This window comes from Cucurbita pepo, chromosome LG01, assembly GCF_002806865.2.
Source record: "Cucurbita pepo subsp. pepo cultivar mu-cu-16 chromosome LG01, ASM280686v2, whole genome shotgun sequence".
Classification (NCBI taxonomy): domain Eukaryota; kingdom Viridiplantae; phylum Streptophyta; class Magnoliopsida; order Cucurbitales; family Cucurbitaceae; genus Cucurbita; species Cucurbita pepo.
Window position 1 is genome coordinate 2,574,417 of NC_036638.1, and position 17,927 is coordinate 2,592,343.

General features: G+C 37.3%; 4 protein-coding genes across 6 annotated transcripts; 2 read left to right on the plus strand and 2 right to left on the minus strand.

Annotated features, from left to right (window-relative positions):
• The first annotated feature begins 708 nt into the window (after positions 1 to 708).
• LOC111788649 (EKC/KEOPS complex subunit Tprkb) lies at positions 709 to 2,717 on the plus strand. Of its 2 annotated transcripts, none has more exons than XM_023669076.1 (6): positions 709 to 915; positions 1,365 to 1,431; positions 1,592 to 1,714; positions 1,805 to 1,888; positions 2,004 to 2,090; positions 2,342 to 2,717. In XM_023669076.1, exons 1-6 carry the CDS (start codon positions 848 to 850, stop codon positions 2,426 to 2,428), a joined length of 516 nt encoding a protein of 171 aa, XP_023524844.1. In that variant the 5' UTR covers positions 709 to 847; the 3' UTR covers positions 2,429 to 2,717. The 2 variants fall into 2 exon arrangements, with proteins under 2 accessions (XP_023524844.1, XP_023524852.1); XM_023669084.1 differs by having other exon boundaries at positions 732 to 915; positions 1,588 to 1,714.
• A 926-nt stretch (positions 2,718 to 3,643) lies between these two features.
• LOC111792308 (protein CYPRO4-like) lies at positions 3,644 to 6,926 on the plus strand. The gene is made up of 2 exons (XM_023673722.1): positions 3,644 to 5,469; positions 6,332 to 6,926. Exons 1-2 carry the CDS (start codon positions 3,805 to 3,807, stop codon positions 6,611 to 6,613), a joined length of 1,947 nt encoding a protein of 648 aa, XP_023529490.1. The 5' UTR covers positions 3,644 to 3,804; the 3' UTR covers positions 6,614 to 6,926.
• A 2,885-nt stretch (positions 6,927 to 9,811) lies between these two features.
• On the minus strand, positions 9,812 to 10,864 carry LOC111810861 (ethylene-responsive transcription factor ERF109-like). Its single transcript, XM_023697675.1, has one exon. It carries the CDS (start codon positions 10,819 to 10,821, stop codon positions 9,976 to 9,978), a length of 846 nt encoding a protein of 281 aa, XP_023553443.1. The 5' UTR covers positions 10,822 to 10,864; the 3' UTR covers positions 9,812 to 9,975.
• Positions 10,865 to 13,764: 2,900 nt separating this feature from the next.
• LOC111810869 lies at positions 13,765 to 17,527 on the minus strand. 2 transcript variants are annotated; one of them, XM_023697688.1, is made up of 3 exons: positions 17,438 to 17,527; positions 17,245 to 17,329; positions 13,765 to 15,536 (listed from the first exon to the last, which is right to left on the minus strand). In XM_023697688.1, the coding sequence occupies exon 3, from the start codon at positions 15,493 to 15,495 to the stop codon at positions 14,026 to 14,028; it is 1,470 nt and encodes a 489-aa protein (XP_023553456.1). In that variant the 5' UTR covers positions 15,496 to 15,536; positions 17,245 to 17,329; positions 17,438 to 17,527; the 3' UTR covers positions 13,765 to 14,025. The 2 variants fall into 2 exon arrangements, with proteins under 2 accessions (XP_023553456.1, XP_023553463.1); XM_023697695.1 differs by having other exon boundaries at positions 17,443 to 17,505.
• Between the last annotated feature and the right edge of the window lie 400 nt (positions 17,528 to 17,927).

Genomic DNA, 17,927 nt, shown 5'->3' on the forward strand with positions numbered 1-17,927 from the left:
CAAAGTGAACAATATCATACCACTGTGGAGAGTCGTGTTCGTCTAATATGGTATCAGAGTCATGCCCTAAACTTAGTCATATCAATAGAATCCTCGAATGTCGAACAAAGGACTCCAAAGGGAGGCTCCTCGAAGGCATAGTAAAACATGACTAAGACTCCAAAAGAAAAAGAGTTAGCCTTGATTAAGGGGAGGCGTACTTTGTTCGAGTGGAGGTGTTGGATGAAAAGAAAAGTCTCATATCGGCTAATTTAGAGAATGATCATGGGCTTAGGTTTATAATCTAATAATATTATCTCCATTAGAATGAGGTATGAGAGGTTATGCTCAAAGTGGACAATATCATATCATTATGGAGGGTCGTGTTCATCTAACAATTTATACCTTTATATAAGATATTGTTAGAAATATTAATTATAATTTTTTTTTTAATGATTGAACCATCGAAAAAGAAGGTACATATTATTAGAATTTCTTAATTTTTTAAATCTTCATCTTATTATCGCGACCGGTCTCATTCGAATGTGATATTGACTCATTTATGTACTCATTATTTACTCGAGTTTAAAACTATTTTTTTTTTAAATTTGATTTCTGAAAATATAAGTAAAAATAGACGGGTCAAAGTAATATTTATAGAAAAAGAATATCAAATAAAATATTTATAAATTTAGCCAAAATTAGCGAAAATAAAATGTAATTTATTCGAGATATTCTCAATCCAAAAGGGGAACGTAAATTTCAGTTAAGGCCAGAAAAACTAAACCCTAGCCAAACCCTTTTGTACTCGGGGTCGTCTTGTTTCCGGGGAAGAATCCTGCGACTTGATCGTGTCTTCGAAGCAGCCATGAAGGTGTTCGAGATCAATGGAACCACCCTGACTCTCGCTCTCTTCACAGACGTTACCAATTCCAAGTACTCTCTCTCTCTCTGTCTCTCCATATGATTTCCTGAAACTGAAAATTTGGTCGACGGAGACTAGTGGGAGGATGATTGATCATTGTATAATCATATGGACTCGATATTTGATCTTTTTGTTTCTCACTAAACGTTTGGTTGTCGGTACATTCGCTAACTGTTTGAGAAAATGCTTGAACTAATCGAGGCAAGAAATGGGTGGCAGCACCTTGTATTTAACTGTTGTGTTTTTAACATCACGTTTTCGAGTTTATTGGATGAACTTGGTAGAGGTATTGCTTGAACGCAGTGTTTGATTTTAAAAGCTATCTGTGAAAATTATGATGCTTGAATATAATTATGATTTATGGGTACCATTACATATGTTCTTATGTGAAGTGTGTGTTTGTAAAGAATAAACTATGTTATTAACAATTGAAGCGCCTCATGAAGCTGTTTATTTCCAGGGAGCTTCTTGATGCCATGCAAGCTGGAACTCTGGAACCGGAAGTTGCATTTCTCAATGCTTCTCTTGTATGGTTATTATATATGCTTATCTATTTTCCTGTAGCATATGCTTATGAAATTCACCTCCACTCTCTCCACTCTCTCCACTCTTTTGTATGTTTTATGTTTTTGCTTTGAAATGTGCCAAGAGTTCTCTAATATTTTCCTCATAAACAACTGAAGACAGATTCCAGATGTTTTCCCGGTGCTTGCGGCTGCTTATAAGACACTGATATCCAAGTCAAGGGATTCTTTGACTACCCGCACCCTTCATTCAGAACTCGTCTACAATTATTCGGGTTCAAAGCATGTAATTCTATCTAACCTCTTGGATACTGCAGCCGGTTGCTTATTTGTTTGTGGGTATGTTTGTGTGATCTTTTGATTTAATCATATGCAGATTACAGAGTCTTTAAAAAGATGTGGAATTTCTGATAGCTCCTCTTATGTCCTTGCTGCTCGTTTTAATGCTTCTCCCGACGAGGTTGGTTCAAGATGTCATGCTACTATACTCTGTTACCTTGTTGTAGACTTGTCATTATAAATTCTGAATTCTTGAAAAGCTCAATTTTTTTGTGTAATCTATTCTCCCATTCTAGACGAAGGCCATCGAGAAACTAGTGCACGGTGAAGAGATCAACTTAGAGGAATTGGGAGGGAGAGCAGACCAAGCTCTGATACAAAAGGTGCATTCCATGTCTTCTTGATATGCCAATTATGATTTTTTATCCTCCTTTTACTTTCTTAGTGATAACTGAGTATTCAGGGCAACAAGCCATCACGTTATGCTCTTGGTTCACCTCCACTGTTTTCTATGAAGCCTTTGCTCGCTCCACTAGACCCTCAACATGATTTTTAAGTTACAAAGTTTTCTACTATACAACAAATTATGGGTTTTCCTTGCCAATAGCAAATGATTGTTCTTTTTTTTCTTCAGCATTTTAAGATCACTGGACCCGAGTTGACAATATCCTCAGTTGGAGATGCCATAACATGTAGAATCGCTGCACGGGATGCCTTGTAGCTGAAAATTTGCAACAAGTTTCGTCTTTCGCTGTTAGTACACGAAGTTACTCCTTTACAGGTGAATGTAATAAATTGTTGACAGTAAAATTACTTTTAGGTTGATGATGTCTAAGCAGTTTTATAGAATGTTCAAATTGTTATGCTGTCGATGTCCGAGGAGAACTGATTAATTCTCTAGCGCTTGGTAGCTATGCTGCCTCGTAGCCAACGAACGAGGGCCCTGAGCTCCTTTGTGCTTTCCATTGAACGCTTTTCACTCAATACAGCTCTTTTATGTTACATAGTTCTATGGATTAATACCCCTATCTTAGCTAATGAACGAGAGTCCTGAGTTTCTCTGTGCTTTTTTGTTGAGCCTTTCACTCAATAGTTGATTAATCTTCATACAGTATATTAGAAGTAAAATTGCAGATCGGAACATTGTTACGTGGATAAAAACCCCTATCTTCGACAATGTTATGAAGGTCCCGAGTTTCTTTGTGCTTTTTTGTTCAGCGTTTCGCTCAATATAGTTGTTTTATGTTTGTAGGTCATAATGGAAGGCAAACTACCTATCGAACCATAGTTCTGTAGATAAAGACACGTTTTATCATACTCGTAGATTGATATTCAATTCCTTAAGGTGAATTTAGGTGAAACAATTTATGGTATCATGTTATGGTCACTTATTATCATTATTATTTTTCTTTCGCTTACTAGAACATTATTTTATAAGTTTGGGTGAATGTTTGACCCTTTAATTTATGTGATTAAAACTTTGTTCGAGTTAAAAATGTGTTTACTGAGCTATAGGGTCGGGTCACCAATTGAAGTTCTCTTTTCATATTTTCTATAAATTAATTTTAAAGATAATTGAAATTCAAAACATTTGATCAAAGTTTTATAAATATGAAATAATTTAAAATGTTTTTTTTTAGAAAAAAAGGAATTTAAAATTTTTGAAAATGGGTAACTTTACTTTGTTGGATTTAAAAAATGGGATATATTTTTATAATACTTAATTTAATTGATTAATATATATATATATATATATATCAAAACTTAATTTATTAATTTGAATAATAATAATAATAATTTATTTATAAATTGTAGCGTTTTAATAATTTGTGCTTGAGTTTGGTTCTTTCTAAAATTGTCGACAATTTCTGCAATCAATTCTTACACTATAAATACCCTAACGAACAAACCTGAATCTCAGATTAATTAACTACCCTAAAATTTGTCTCCCAAACCTTCTGGGTCTCAAAAGAGTTCCAATTATCGCGATCAAATTTCTTGAAATTCCTCCTGATTTTCTCTTCCTAGTTCCTCCAATCCATCCCGGAATCGGAATCGGAATCGTGTTTTCCCCATTTGCAGATCACACGGTCCGAAATGGGTACCGCGCATAGCCGCGACTGCGAGGATGTTGAACTTTCAGACTCCGATGAATCCAAGGAGGAGGAAGAAGAAGAAGAAGAAGAAGAATGCGACGAGGCTGGGACGGAATTGAAGCCAGCTAAATCGGCTGGTACTTCATCTGCAATTGATGATGTCGACGCCAAACTCAAAGCTCTTAACCTCAAGTATGGCTCCTCTTCCCCTTCTCAGATACCTAATTCCAAGAATGCTGTGAAACTTTACCTTCATATCGGTGGAAACACCCCCCGAGCAAAGTGGATCGTTTCTGAGAAACTCACTTCCTACGATTTTCTCAAAACGGCGAACGTCGACGGAAATAATTACGACGACGAGGAGGAAGATGACGTTAGGGGTTACAAAGCCAAATCGTCGGGAGGGAGAGATCAGTTGCGTTGGGTACTCCAAGTAGGGGCGAAGATTAGAGCTCTGGTTTCGACAGAAATGCAAATGAAGATGTTCGGCGATCAGCGGCGTGTCGATTTTGTTGACAAAGGCGTTTGGGCTTTGAAGTTCCCGAGCGATGAACAGTATCGGAATTTCGTAACTGAATTCCAAGATTGCTTGTTTGAGAATGTCTATGGTCTTCAAGCGACTGATGAGAACAGGGTCAAGATTTACGGGAAGGAATTCATTGGGTGGTTGAAGCCGGAAGTAGCCGATGATTCGATTTGGGAAAATGCTGATATTGAATTCGGGAAGAGCCCTAGGTCGAAGACTCCGTCGGTGAGAACGAAGCACGACTTGATAGAGGAGTTCGAGGAAGCTGCTAATGGAGGAGTACAGAGCTTGACATTAGGGGCATTGGATAACAGCTTCTTGGTGAATGATTCAGGCGTTCAGGTTTACAAGAATCTAAGCCATGGAATTCACGGGAAGGGGGTCTCGTTGAAAGTTGGTTCAGGAAATTCCCCAAACATTGGTCGATCAACACCGAAGAAGGGTCTTCTCATGAAGGCTGAGACGAACATGCTTCTCATGAGTCCATTGAAGGAAGGAAAGCCCCACGCATCAGGGCTGCAGCAGCTTGATATAGAGACGGGGAAGATAGTCACCGAATGGAAGTTTGAAAAGGATGGTAATGATATTACAATGAGGGACATCACGAACAACACCAAAGGATCGCAATTGGATCCTTCAGAGGCGACATTTTTGGGGCTGGATGATAACAAGCTTTGTCAATGGGACATGAGAGACCGTAAAGGAAAGGTTCAGAACATTGGAGGTGCTGATAATTCACCGGTTCTGAACTGGGCACAGGGGCATCAGTTTTGTAGAGGGACAAACTTCCAGTGCTTTGCTACGACAGGGGATGGGTCGATTGTTGTTGGGTCAGCTGATGGAAAGATTAGGCTGTATTCGAAGGCGTCGATGAGACAGGCGAAGACAGCTTTTCCAGGGCTCGGTTCGTCGATTAATCATGTGGATGTTACTTATGATGGGAAGTGGATTTTGGGGACGACTGATACTTATTTGATACTCATTTGCACATTATTCACTGATAAAGATGGGAACATGAAAACTGGGTTCAGTGGTCGGATGGGCAACAGGATTCCAGCTCCGAGGTTGCTGAAATTGACTCCCCTTGATTCCCATTTGGCTGGAGCAGACAACAAATTCCATGGTGGCCACTTTTCATGGGTAAGAAAAACTAGTTCTGAATTTGATCGCTTGAATCTTGCTCTGTTTTGTAGCTGGCTTGGTTGGTTGGTTGCTGTTGCTTAAGGTTTTATTAGTCTTTTGGCTAAATATATAATTTCGATGCTAATGAAATGGACATTGAATTGAAAATTTATCTGCTTCAACTCACCTGCAACTTTTATGGCCCAATCCCACCGTTAGTAGATATTGTCTTCTTTGGGCTTTCCCTTTTAGACTTTCCCTCAAGGTTTTTAAAACGCGTCTGCTAGGGAGGGGTTTCCACACCCTTCGTTCCCCTCTCCAACCGATGTGGGATCTCACAGTTTACCCCCTTCAGAGCCCAGTGTTCTCGTTGACACACCGCTCGGTGTCTGGCTCTAGTTCCATCTGTCCCACCGTTAGCAGATATTGTCCTCTTTGAGCTTTCCCTTTCAGGCTTCCCCTCAAGGTTTTTAAAACGTGTCTACTAGGGAGAGATTTCCACACCCTTACAAAGAATGTTTCATTCCCCTATTACCCAACAAAACTTGATGGGCCGTTGAGGTAGAAAATGGGAACCCTCGAGTAGTGAAGAAGATGATGGCGATTCTCGTCCTTTTCAACTATGATGTGATAGCAATCTCTTACTAACTTATTAGAGACGGGAGTAGAAAAGTGGGTGTCTTTGAAGATATATCAGTAGTTTTTTTGGTTTATGTTCACGTCATGTTGGTTGCTCTATCATAGCTTCTGTTATTCCTACAAGGAATTTCCTTCATTACTTCAATTCATACAAAACTGGCATTTGAGTTTCTTTTCTTTTGCCTTCAGTCCGCAAGTTCCATACATGACCTTACAATCTTATATCGACAACGATTTTCAGGTCACCGAGAGCGGGAAACAAGAGCGATACCTCGTTGCAACAGTGGGGAAGTTCAGTGTAATATGGGACTTCCATCAAGTAAAGAACAGTGCACACGAATGCTACCGAAATCAGCAAGGACTCAAGAGCTGTTACTGCTACAAGATTGTGTTGAAGGATGAATCCATCGTCGAAAGTCGGTTCATGCACGACAAGTTTGCTGTCTTAGATTCTCCAGAAGCTCCACTGGTTGTGGCTACGCCCATGAAAGTCAGCTCCATCAGCCTCTCCGGGAAGAGATGAGGCGCCATTGTTAACATGTCGACGATGTGCTTTCTCGTCTCCATTGATTGATGTGTTCCTGTAGCTATACTGCTGCTGCTGCTGCTGCTTTCTTTGTTAATCCTCCCTTCATATGTAATTAGGAACAGTCCCCCCTGCTTCTGGTCATATTTTGTTCATTATCACACTGAAAAATTTGTGTTTTAGGTAAATAGCTATACGATGCAAAAGTAGAACTGATTTTAGGATGTATTTCTTATGTGTTCTTCATTGTGATTTTGATTAAAATTTAAAGTTGTTAACAGTAATGGGATGGTTATATTTTTCGTTTCGAAATTTAAGGTAAGCCTAATTGGCCTCGACTCCAGTGATCGGCTACCATTTCTCTTCAATTATGGCTAAATTTCTCGAGACTCCCGGTTATGCAGCATCATAGAATTGACACGACTAAGTAGGGTGGGCTAATTGTCCACAAAAAATAACACGTTTGGCTGTAACAATTTAGGTCCCACATATGCATGTTGCATATTCTTGTTGTATGTATGCATGTTTGACTCGGTAGAGAAGCAGTGAAGCAACAAGTAAATTAGCAGACTATCTTACTTTTTTTTATTGAAAAAAATGCTTTTAATTACGATCATTTTTCTCGAATCTTTGTTTCATTCAAGAGCTAAATGTGTAGTTTTTTTTCCAACTTTTATCGACATATATATAGTAATGACCTTAAAATAAGTCATTAGAAATTACTTTAAATTAAAATAAGTTGCCTAAATTATAAACTTTTATTTGAAATAAAATAAAATTAAAAAGAAAAAAGAAAAAAAGGAAAAAGGAAAAAGGTATCTTTACTGAAAACAAAGGATAGTGGTTGAAAAGCATCATTTTAAAAATAAAAATTTAAAAGAATAAATGGATTCTTAATTTCTAAAAAGTAAAAAAAATGTGAAAATAATTGTTCACATTTATTTGCTCAACCAACCAATTGTTAGTTTATAATTATTACTAAAACTCATATTTAACCATAAAACTAATCTAAATCATTTAAAAATTGGGTATAGTTAAATCTACAAATCCCTTTTTTTTTTCTTTTTTTTTTTAACCACTTTATATTTTTTTTATATAGATATTATCAAAGTCTATTTATTTATTTTTATTATTATTATTTTTAAACTATAATTCTTAAAATCTAATATAATTAGACTAATATTTTCTTCCGTGGTTTAACCTTTATATTTAGCCAGGATATAGAGATCTCTATGAGACGAAGACATGAACGTTTTTCCTCTTCCTATTTATTTTCACGAGGATCGTAACAAAATTCTTTGCGTATATATATATATATAAATATAAGTTTTAAAATTTGTTAGGATATAAATTAAAAAAAAAAAAGCCAAAAATGGGTGAGAATCCAATCCCAATGAAACAAAAGTGGTTTATTCATTTATTTATTCCTAAAAGAAAACTATTAAAGTAAATAAACACGTGCTACCAAACTTTTCGGCCTTTTCACATTGGGTTTAAATTTATGGAATAAAAAACAAGATATTAATTAGAATGCCTTAAATTAATGGGATCTTGTGATGTAATCCACGTTGACGTTGCTTCACACGTGTTTTTTCTTTTCTTTCTTTTTTTTTTTTTTTTTAAAAAAATCAAACACTTTTTTTTTAGAACCAAACAAAATTTTACCCTTAATTTTTTTAAAAAATTATATATATATATATATATATATATATATATATATATATAGTTAATACGCTTGTGAAAGAGTTGAGGAGAAACATAATGAATTGTGAATTGCTACTGAAACGACAAACTCGTCTAAATGAACTATTCTTTTGGTCTCTCTTTACTTCCTGCCCCGAAACTGATCCAGAGTACCATACCAATTTGCTTCGCGCGCTGCAACGAAGTTTAGTTCATGAGACTGTGACGTGAAGTTCCTTACCTTAGGTGGATCTTGTTGGTGCCACCTAAATGGTAGATTGGCGACGAATGTGTGTCGTTTGGAGTTATCATTCATACAAGTATCTCCAGTGGAAGAATGAGTGATATGTTCCCCTATAGATCATGGACTTACCACTTCATCCTCAATGGGCAGCAAGACAAACCGAATAAAACAAAACTAGCTAGGTCCCTTTTTCCAAAAACATATCAAAAGTCTTACTTTCTCAAACCAAACATCTTTTGTCCTGTCAATAGTGTTCCACTCTACTTAATAACATATTCTAAGAGCTCTTCGACAATCCCGAACCTTCCAAAATAAAGGGTTTATTTTTTATTATTTTATTTTTTTTGTTAAGCCACCCTAAAAAGAGATGGGTAAGTCATTATTTCTCAGAAGTCATATAATTAAAAACTATCATTTTATTTATACATCACAATATATCAAATTAGCGAAACATTTATAAGTTTCGCCAGAAGCAAGCAAGACGAGGTCGCCCCTCTCCCTATCGGTCGAACTGCTTCACTCCTATCTCTAAAGTTCGTAGACAAAGCTCGTTCCATACTGACTTACGAGCAGTTGTAGTACTCACCCCTATCACTAAAGGGGCTTATGCACTCCATTCGTTGTCGTATAAACGAGCGTTAGAGCGAGCGAGGGAAGCCTTCAATTCAGGGGCTTCCCCTATATTCACTAGCACGTGTTTATTTTTTTTAATGAAATTAATTAGCACAAATTGTTTAATAACTTAAAAAAGAATTAAAAAAGAAAAAAGTAGGACAAAAGAGGTGGGGACCATCATCACTTTACATCATGAGCTTTTATCTACCACTCCTTTTTGTCTTTAGCATCAAATAAATAACGCACATGATAAATATGAACAACATGCTCAGATATTTAATATTATTTTATTGTTTTCTTCTTTTAGAAACCAAGTAAGAATATTCCACGTGTTAAAAACGTACAACTTGGCAAAGTGAAGCCACGTGGCGACATATGATTCGTAGTTTTTTTAGAAACGTGCATACTATGTTTCAGCAAACCAAGGTTTCTTTCCTGTCCATCTCAGCCGACATCAATTGCTTTGTTACCTATTAAGATACTGTTTAATATTCCCTTCTAAAAATGTTAATATATATATATACACATTTTATTTTTTAAATAAATATAAATTATTATAACATAAAAAATTAAACATTAAATAACTATATTTATTTTAATTTTTTAGATATAAAATTGAATTTTAAAATTAATTTTATAAACTTAAAAATAAATAAAATTTAAAATTTAAAATTTTATTGATAAAATTAATGAGGGGAGCTTTAAGCTATACATTGGGGTTTTACAAAATCTAAGATTTTCACTACAAAAATAGGAGTGAAAATTTCTCTGTTTTTATTAATTTTTTTTTTCCTCTTCAGGAATCGAAAAATTAGGGCTACGAAAATTCCCAAATTCCAGTACTGGCGGAGTCCGGCGACTCGCCGCCGTGATACGTCATCAACGACGACATCCATTGATCTGCTTCATCCTTTGCAATCTTCCCCCAAATTTCATCATCATTTCCGATTCCAATTGCCGCCGTCGCTGCCGTCGAATTGCTACTGTTCTTCGACATTTCATTTTCCGGTCTCTGTTCTTGCTGCTCCGAACTCATCATTCGCAACGAATCATCCGTAAATGGAAAATTAAGCTTCGCTCGCGGCCCTCGGAACTCCCAAGCTGCCTTATCGTAAGCCCTAGCGGCTTCTTCGGCTGTATTGAACGTCCCTAACCAGACTCGGGTCGCGAGTTTCGGGTTTCGGATCTCGGCGGCCCATTTTCCCCAAGGTCGTTGCCTTACGCCTCTGTAAGTCTTCTTCGACCGTCTTTTGCCGCTCTTCTTCTCGTTATCGACTTGAGACGACGACGGAAAGAAATCGCAACCTAAACAACCGTCGATTCGGCAAACGCTACATGTCTCGAAAACAGAGGGACCTAAAATGGCGTCAGTACTGGAACAACTAATGGAAGAAGTAGTTCCGGAGACAGAGAAGGAATCGGAAGCAGAAGCAGAAGCCGCGGAGGTTGCGCAATCAAATGTAGGCGGCGGAATTTGAAAATCATGCCAAAACCTATTCTCCATGAAATCGGAATCGAAGGCCGTCCCTGAGACAACAGAAGTTAGCGCCGTGACGATAACAGAGAGCTCCTGATCGGCGGAGATAGGGCGGAGATAGGGCGGCGGAAGAGAGAAATAGGATTCCGAAAATTCAGTGGATCGAGATCGCTTGAGAGAGGACATGAGAGAGAGAGAGAGGGAGAGAAAGAAATTGGGGAATTGGAGATTAGAGGTTGAACTGAAGAGTGGGAGGGAAGGAGTGAGGTATATATACGGAGGGGGTGGTGACGTGGCAGGGAAATGAAAAAATGGCACGCGGTGGATTTTATTTTTGAGCCAGGTTGGATTATTGTCACATTTGTATAAATTTAATTAAAACGCGGCTGGAAATGGAATAAAGTTCGCAAGGTTTTGGCGGTTTTGGTAAGTGGTTTTGAATACGTGGCTTTCCCATCTTAGTGGGCCCCACTCTTTCCAAGTGGATAAGATTTCAAATCTCCACTCTCTCTGAGGAGCTGGAAAAGGGACGGATGACAATGGACCCACTGGGTTTGGGTTGCTGTACACGTCATTATTAAATATTTATCTTAAAAAATACCTTTAAATTTTTATAATTCTTTAATAAAATTTTTTAATTTAAAAAAATTAAAAATTTAATCGGAAAACGTTCCAAAAATATTTAAAATTTAAATTTTTCATGTGTATCTTTCAATTTTTTTTTTTATTAAAAAAAAAACACAAATATCAGTATTATGTATATTCTTTATTTTTATAAAAATTATTACCATTAATGTATAGACGAAAGTTATATATCTAAAACTAATTGGATGTTGATGGCAACGATAGCGGCGAACCTCCAAGGGAGGTTGAACACGTAAGACGGTGATGTCAAGGCATTGAGGAAGATGACAGCATGACAACGAATAAGTGACCGAAGGAAATGATTGGGAGCGAAGGGAAGGAAATGATTTTTAGATCGAGTAGTCGCAAACTATGGAAGAAATGTTGACTTGGGATTAAGGAGACTTTCGAGCTTAGAATTTCAAATCTAGAGGCACGAGTAGTTCTCCAATGCCGAGGTGGCTTCTCTCGCGGGTTTTTAGTATTATAAAAAAATGTGTCAAAAAATGATTTCTTTTTTATTGTATAATTAAAAATTTATTAAATATAAAATTAAAAAATAAATAAAACTTTTAAAAGATAAGAGATTTATTGAATATTCTATATAAAAAATTGAAAGCTATTAGATTTAATTTATTTTGTGGGATCAAATTATAGTTTTTAAAAGGAAAATAATAGAAAAATACTCATTTTAAAAAAATATTTTTAATAAATAATTTCAAATTTCAAATTTTATTTTATTAAAAAATGCAAATCTTAATAAATTTAATTGTTTCATAAACAAAAATATAATATAACGTTCACAAATTCTCTTAAATAAATAAATAAATAAAAAGAGATTAAAATTGAGACAGGGACGAAAATATAATTCCGGCGCAAACCCGCTTAGTTAACGTGAATTTTTTTTTAATTCTTACACATATTCTATCCTATTTACGACGGATTAAATAGACATTTTTAATTATACTCGATAAAAAAACAATGAAAATTTATATGATGAGAGAGGTGCCGTAAAAGAATAAAGCAGTAAATGAAGAATAATATGGATATGGACGATACGTTGACTAGGTCAAAGTCAAACCGGAAGAGAGAGAATCGGACGGACAGCGTGCATTACGTGTTTTTGTTTTTTTTTTTTTTTCTTTCTTTATTTGTGCGTTGACTTTAGGATTTAGTTGGAATATTTTTGAAGAACATTGGATGAAATGAACACATGCAAAACACATTAAACTTCCAACTCAAAAAAGTCAGAATAATAATAAATAAATAACATAAACATTAAATTTCGAAAGTGCTTTGAATCTTTCCTCGCCCCTTTTCATAATTCATGCATCGTTAAAATCAAACGCGTAAATATTGAACTATAGTTCTGAGCTGAAGATTAAGAGTTGGTTTATAGTGGTTGTTTACAAGAGTAGAAACTATCGACACAAGCTGACATATATCATTTTTGTATATTTTGTCATCACTCACATGTTTCTTAAGTAAGAAATATTCAACGTACAATTGTTCGAAGTCAAACAAGCTTAATTTTCGAATTTCTACGATCGAGCTACTAAAATATGAAGGATCGAAATTCTATAGATAAGCCACTGAAATAAAGTTTTCATTTAACCATCATATTTTCAAGATCACTATCATTTGAACATGATCTTAGTTCATTTATATACCCCTTTACTCATGTCATATGCTCTCAATTTTTGCCTTTGTTCATCCCCAACCCACATCAAAAGAGATTCGCTAATACCATCTGTAACGTCCCAATTTTAGAAAAATGATGAGAAAGATTTGTGAGGGCACTTGGGTCATTTTCATTTATCACGAAGAGAGCAATTCACCTAGGTTTCTTCGGTTTCGAGGATGAGTGTTTCACTCAAGTTACAAGGACCCTTTTGAGTGTGTTTGCCGAAGAGAGCAATTCACCTAGGTTTTTTCGGTTTCGAGGGTGAATGTTTCACTCAAGTTACAAGGACCCTTTTGAGTGTGTTTGCCGAAGAGAGCAATTCACCTAGGTTTTTTCGGTTTCGAGGGTGAATGTTTCACTCAAGTTACAAGGACCCTTTTGAGTGTGTTTGCCGAAGAGAGCAATTCACCTAGGTTTTTTCGGTTTCGAGGGTGAATGTTTCACTCAAGTTACAAGGACCCTTTTGAGTGTGTTTGCCGAAGAGAGCAATTCACCTAGGTTTTTTCGGTTTCGAGGGTGAATGTTTCACTCAAGTTACAAGGACCCTTTTGAGTGTGTTTGCCGAAGAGAGCAATTCACCTAGGTTTTTTCGGTTTCGAGGGTGAGTGTTTCACTCAAGTTACAAGGACCCTTTTGAGTGTGTTTGCCGAACCCTACAAAAACCGACCCTAAAATTAGAAAATTTAAAAATAGATGGACTAAATTAAAAATTAGCAAAAAGATTAGGGTACCTAAAAGTGAAATTAAAGAACATAAAACACGGAAGGATATATTTAGGATACAAACTAAAAATATGTTTTTATTTCATTTGGAAATGGTCGTTGAAATGAAAAGAAAGAACCTTATATTAATCTTAAAACTTGAGCAGAGAGTAATTTACAGAGACTCAGACAAAGATCTTCATCTGTTACAGACACTTACAGTGACAGTTTTCCATACGTTAAAAAGGACAAAGAACATGCTGGAGGAAGAAGAAAAAAACACAACACAACCAGCCTCTCTTTCTTGTTTGGAGCTATTTCACAAGTTAATGACATAGAATGGATACAAAGGTTAGCTACCTGATCATCTTCATCATCCTTTTAGCTACCGAATGCAGCCAGGAACTTTCGCTTGCTGGCTGGATCTTCGTGCAAGACAACGACATCGCTTACTTTGTCGAACAACTCCTCCAATCCGCGAACCCCGAGGCTCTGGAAGTCCAGGGATTTCTTGTATCGCTGTAGGTATATTTCCTCGAAACATCCCAAGAAGATTCTGCAAGAATAGCTTACGAGAATCTCCTGTAGCTCATGTTTGAATTGATCGAGACAATGTTCGTTGTTGTTTTGGTTGGGTTTTCCTACACCCTTCTTCACGTCGTGTTCTTCGAGGACTACTCTTTCTTCATCCGAGTATTCGTCCGATGAGCCCATGCCTGGAGCAGCATCAACAGTCTCTTCCAATGTACCCTTGCCTTTCTTGTTTTCTTTCCTTGATAATATCAACGGTGGGGCGCTCGGGCATGATCTGGAGTTTCGAAGGTAGACAGATTTCTTGTTACCTTTGCCCTCTACAATGAGGGTGTCTCCCATCTTCTTAAAAAGATTCACAAGCTTGATACCTGGCTCAGAAGTGTACAATGGCCTTCCAAAGACTCTCTGGTACTCGGCTCGAACTTTAGTTACGGGTAAGCACCCTCCAGAAAGTTCTAGCATCTTAACCAACTGTCCCTTCAGAACATTTAAGTCTCCTGTCTGCAGCCACCAAGCCGACTCGTTCTGATCTCCACACGAAACAGGACCTGTTGGAACCTCATTCAAACCAGATGGGAGACTCTGTGACCTCAAAGATGAAGATAAAGACTGAGTTACTACTGAAAAATCCCTCGAGTTGTAATAGTTCTGGGAGATCCCTCTAAAGATAATAGCTTCGTCTTCGTTTTGGCAATCCGGGTTATCGTTGATATGACATCCCTTAGGATATCCAGAAATTTCGGCTGCTCCTCCACGGGAAGCCAACACCTTGGGGGCAAGAGCAAAGCCTTCACCACGAGCCACAGTGGGCCAGTCCCAAACAAACTTTCCAGCATTGCAAAGGGCAGATGAAACACCCACACCAGAAGGGATGACAAGTATCACATTATATCCACGTTGACCTAAAATGTGAAGTGCTGGAGCAAAATCGACGTCTCCAGATATGAGCATAATGGAAGACGGGGGAGGGTTGTCGAGGGCAAAGAGAAACATATCGACCAGTATAGCCTTGTCGGCAGCATCTTTCCGACCATTTGGCACGTCAATTAGTTTGACCCCTGTTCTCTGGCACCCTTCTCTCAAACGTCTAGGAAATGCATTGAAATCCCCATATGCAGAAAACATCATAACTGCACCTTTTATTACAGGGTGCACTCGCAAAGCCATTCTTATATTACCAGCTACGTCTTCAGGGCGTACGTCACTCGGAACAGGGCAATTCTCAATATCCCACAGGATGGCCACAGGACCATCTGGAGAACTTCGGGTTTGTGGACTTGGAGGAGTCTGAGAAACATTTCTGTTTAAGTCTTCCATTAGGATTTTCCTTCGCACCAACTATTCAGATTATGCAAACACTGTTTTGACACATTTAAACAAGCCAGCTTATTATTTCCATTCAGAATCAAATGTTCCTAAGAAGGTTGACTAAATATAATGCATCAGATGAAAAAGTAACAACAAAAAGTGTAATAGCCCAAGCCCACTGCTAACCGATATTGTCCACTTTGGCCCATTACGTATCGCCATCAGCTTCACGATTTTAAAACACATCTACTAGGGAGAGGTTTCCACACCCTTATAAGGAATGCTTCGTTACCCTCTCCAACCGATGTGAGATCTCACAATCCACCCCTCTTGGGGGCCAGCATCCTCGCTGTCACACCACCCAGTGTCTGGTTATGATATCATTTGTAACAGCCCAGGCTCACCGTTAACAAATATTGTCCGCTTTGGCCCCTTACGTATCACCCTCAGCCTCACGGTTTTAAAACGCGTCTACTAGGGAGAGGTCTCCACACCCTTATAAGGAATGCTTCGTTTCCCTCTCCAACTGATGTTCACAAAAAGTGCCAAACTAGAAGTCATTCTTTTCCCTTTACTTTTCTTGGCTAGGAAGTTTAGGACAAATTCCAAGAGAACGATTACCCCCACAAAATTGAAATTCAAAGTCACAGTCACAGAATCAGAGCTATCCTAGCTATCCTGAACATATGAATTAAACTGGTACGAGGATTGGCTACATAAGTACCCAAAGTACATGGATTTGCTTATATAAGGTTATAGATACGTTATACACACATATTATACAACATTCTAATTTTTCCAAATAATAAACTCAAAAACCAAACTATATACAAGTAACACAAACCCAAGTTTCCATTAACCATTCATTTGCCCAATCCAAACACAAATGGCATAATCTCAGCCTTCCGAACCCCAGATTTCAAAGATCCAATCTATTAAACCATGAGCCAAACATCCTTTAGGGTTTTGACATCATGTAGAGCACAAAATGGGGAGAAATTGTACATTGCATTGAAATTAGAAACATCCTTTAGGATGAAAACATCCATCGATATTGATATTCTATCAGTATATTCATAAGATCGAAATCCCAATATCCATATTGACATCGATAATTTATACTTGGTGCCGAGAGATCGGCTTTTTCTTGTATACTTGCAACTGCCTGAGAAATTTGGTCAGAATCTACCTATCATTTTATGTTGAATACTTGGTGAATTACATCAGGCTATTCTCAAGATTCCTACCTAATAATCTGAAGCCCAAATCATAGAGCCACTTCATAGCCACTCAGTTTTCATTTTGTTAATCTCCTCAGACAACAGTCAACAAACAGCAAATAATGAAGACTCGGAGGAAATGGCTACAGTTTAGTGCCCATCAAACTATTGTAAATTCATTGCAGCTCAACATTTTGATCAACAAAAATTAATCAGAACACTAGCCATGTCATAATTGAAGGAATTTCATGGTAAGAATTAGAAGGGTTTTGGGGGACGCAGATTCTCAAAGACGCAAAACCAAAAACAACAACATTCCCAAAGGCGGCCTATCAAAACAGCTTTAATGAGGAAAAAGAAAACGATAGAACAAATGAAACCCAGTTCATCGACAACCTACCGGATGATTTACCAATTACACACAAACCGACCATCAAATTGAATACGACTATAACCTAAAAAGATCGAATCCAACCAAATTCAACAGATAATTTCGATTAAACTACACAATTAGCACAAAACCCCAATAAAAATGTACCTGGTAATGATACAAGAGATCCTCAGCGTCAGCCGCCCTAACTCAACTACGATCCTAAAGATAGAAATCAGAGTCCACAAGAGATCTGAAAGTAATTTAAAAGGTGCAAAAGATCAGTTCGATGAACGAATTGAACAGTAAAGAGTCAGATACAGAGAGAGAGAGAGAGAGAGATGAAGAGTAAGCTGCGTACCTGACCTGAAGACGAAGAAAACGAGTTTTTTGGGGGAAAGAAAGTTTCGATTTTTATGACGAAAAAATCATAATTGTTTCTTATCTCAGAAGGAACTAGGCGATATTAAAGAAGAAAATATAGACTAAATTATATATATATATATATATATATATATATATATATATATATATATATCGCATAGTCGATGGACAACCGGTGAATATTCTTGTACTACCCCTTGTTGGTTCCGAGAGACGGAGGAGGCTAAGTTAGCTGAAAGATGGTTATCGGTTCAAGGACGCAAGGTGACCCTATTTTTTCAGGATAAGAAGGGGTAGAGAAAATACCTCGAGCCAATGTTCGAGTACCAGGGGCTACGGCACTGAAGTAACCCATGCCATACTCCCAGGAAAAGCTCAAACGACCTTCAACAAAAAGGTACCTGTACCCGAAATCGACATAGGTGGGTAGGTAGAGAATACCTAGGGGCACGAGACAACTCTCTCTA

Excerpts from the sequence above, each read along its gene's own strand:
- LOC111788649 (XM_023669076.1), top strand. The coding sequence starts at position 848 with ATGAAGGTGTTCGAGATCAATGGAACCACCCTGACTCTCGCTCTCTTC. Across the intron at positions 1,715-1,804 it reads ATTATTCGGGTTCAAAGCAT|ATTACAGAGTCTTTAAAAAG; the intron begins GTAATTCTATCT and ends AATCATATGCAG. Across the intron at positions 1,889-2,003 it reads TTAATGCTTCTCCCGACGAG|ACGAAGGCCATCGAGAAACT; the intron begins GTTGGTTCAAGA and ends CTCCCATTCTAG.
- LOC111810861 (XM_023697675.1), bottom strand. The coding sequence starts at position 10,821 with ATGTCCTCTCTCAAGCGATCTCGATCCACTGAATTTTCGGAATCCTAT.
- LOC111810869 (XM_023697688.1), bottom strand. The coding sequence starts at position 15,495 with ATGGAAGACTTAAACAGAAATGTTTCTCAGACTCCTCCAAGTCCACAA.
- LOC111792308 (XM_023673722.1), top strand. The coding sequence starts at position 3,805 with ATGGGTACCGCGCATAGCCGCGACTGCGAGGATGTTGAACTTTCAGAC. Across the intron at positions 5,470-6,331 it reads ATGGTGGCCACTTTTCATGG|GTCACCGAGAGCGGGAAACA; the intron begins GTAAGAAAAACT and ends AACGATTTTCAG.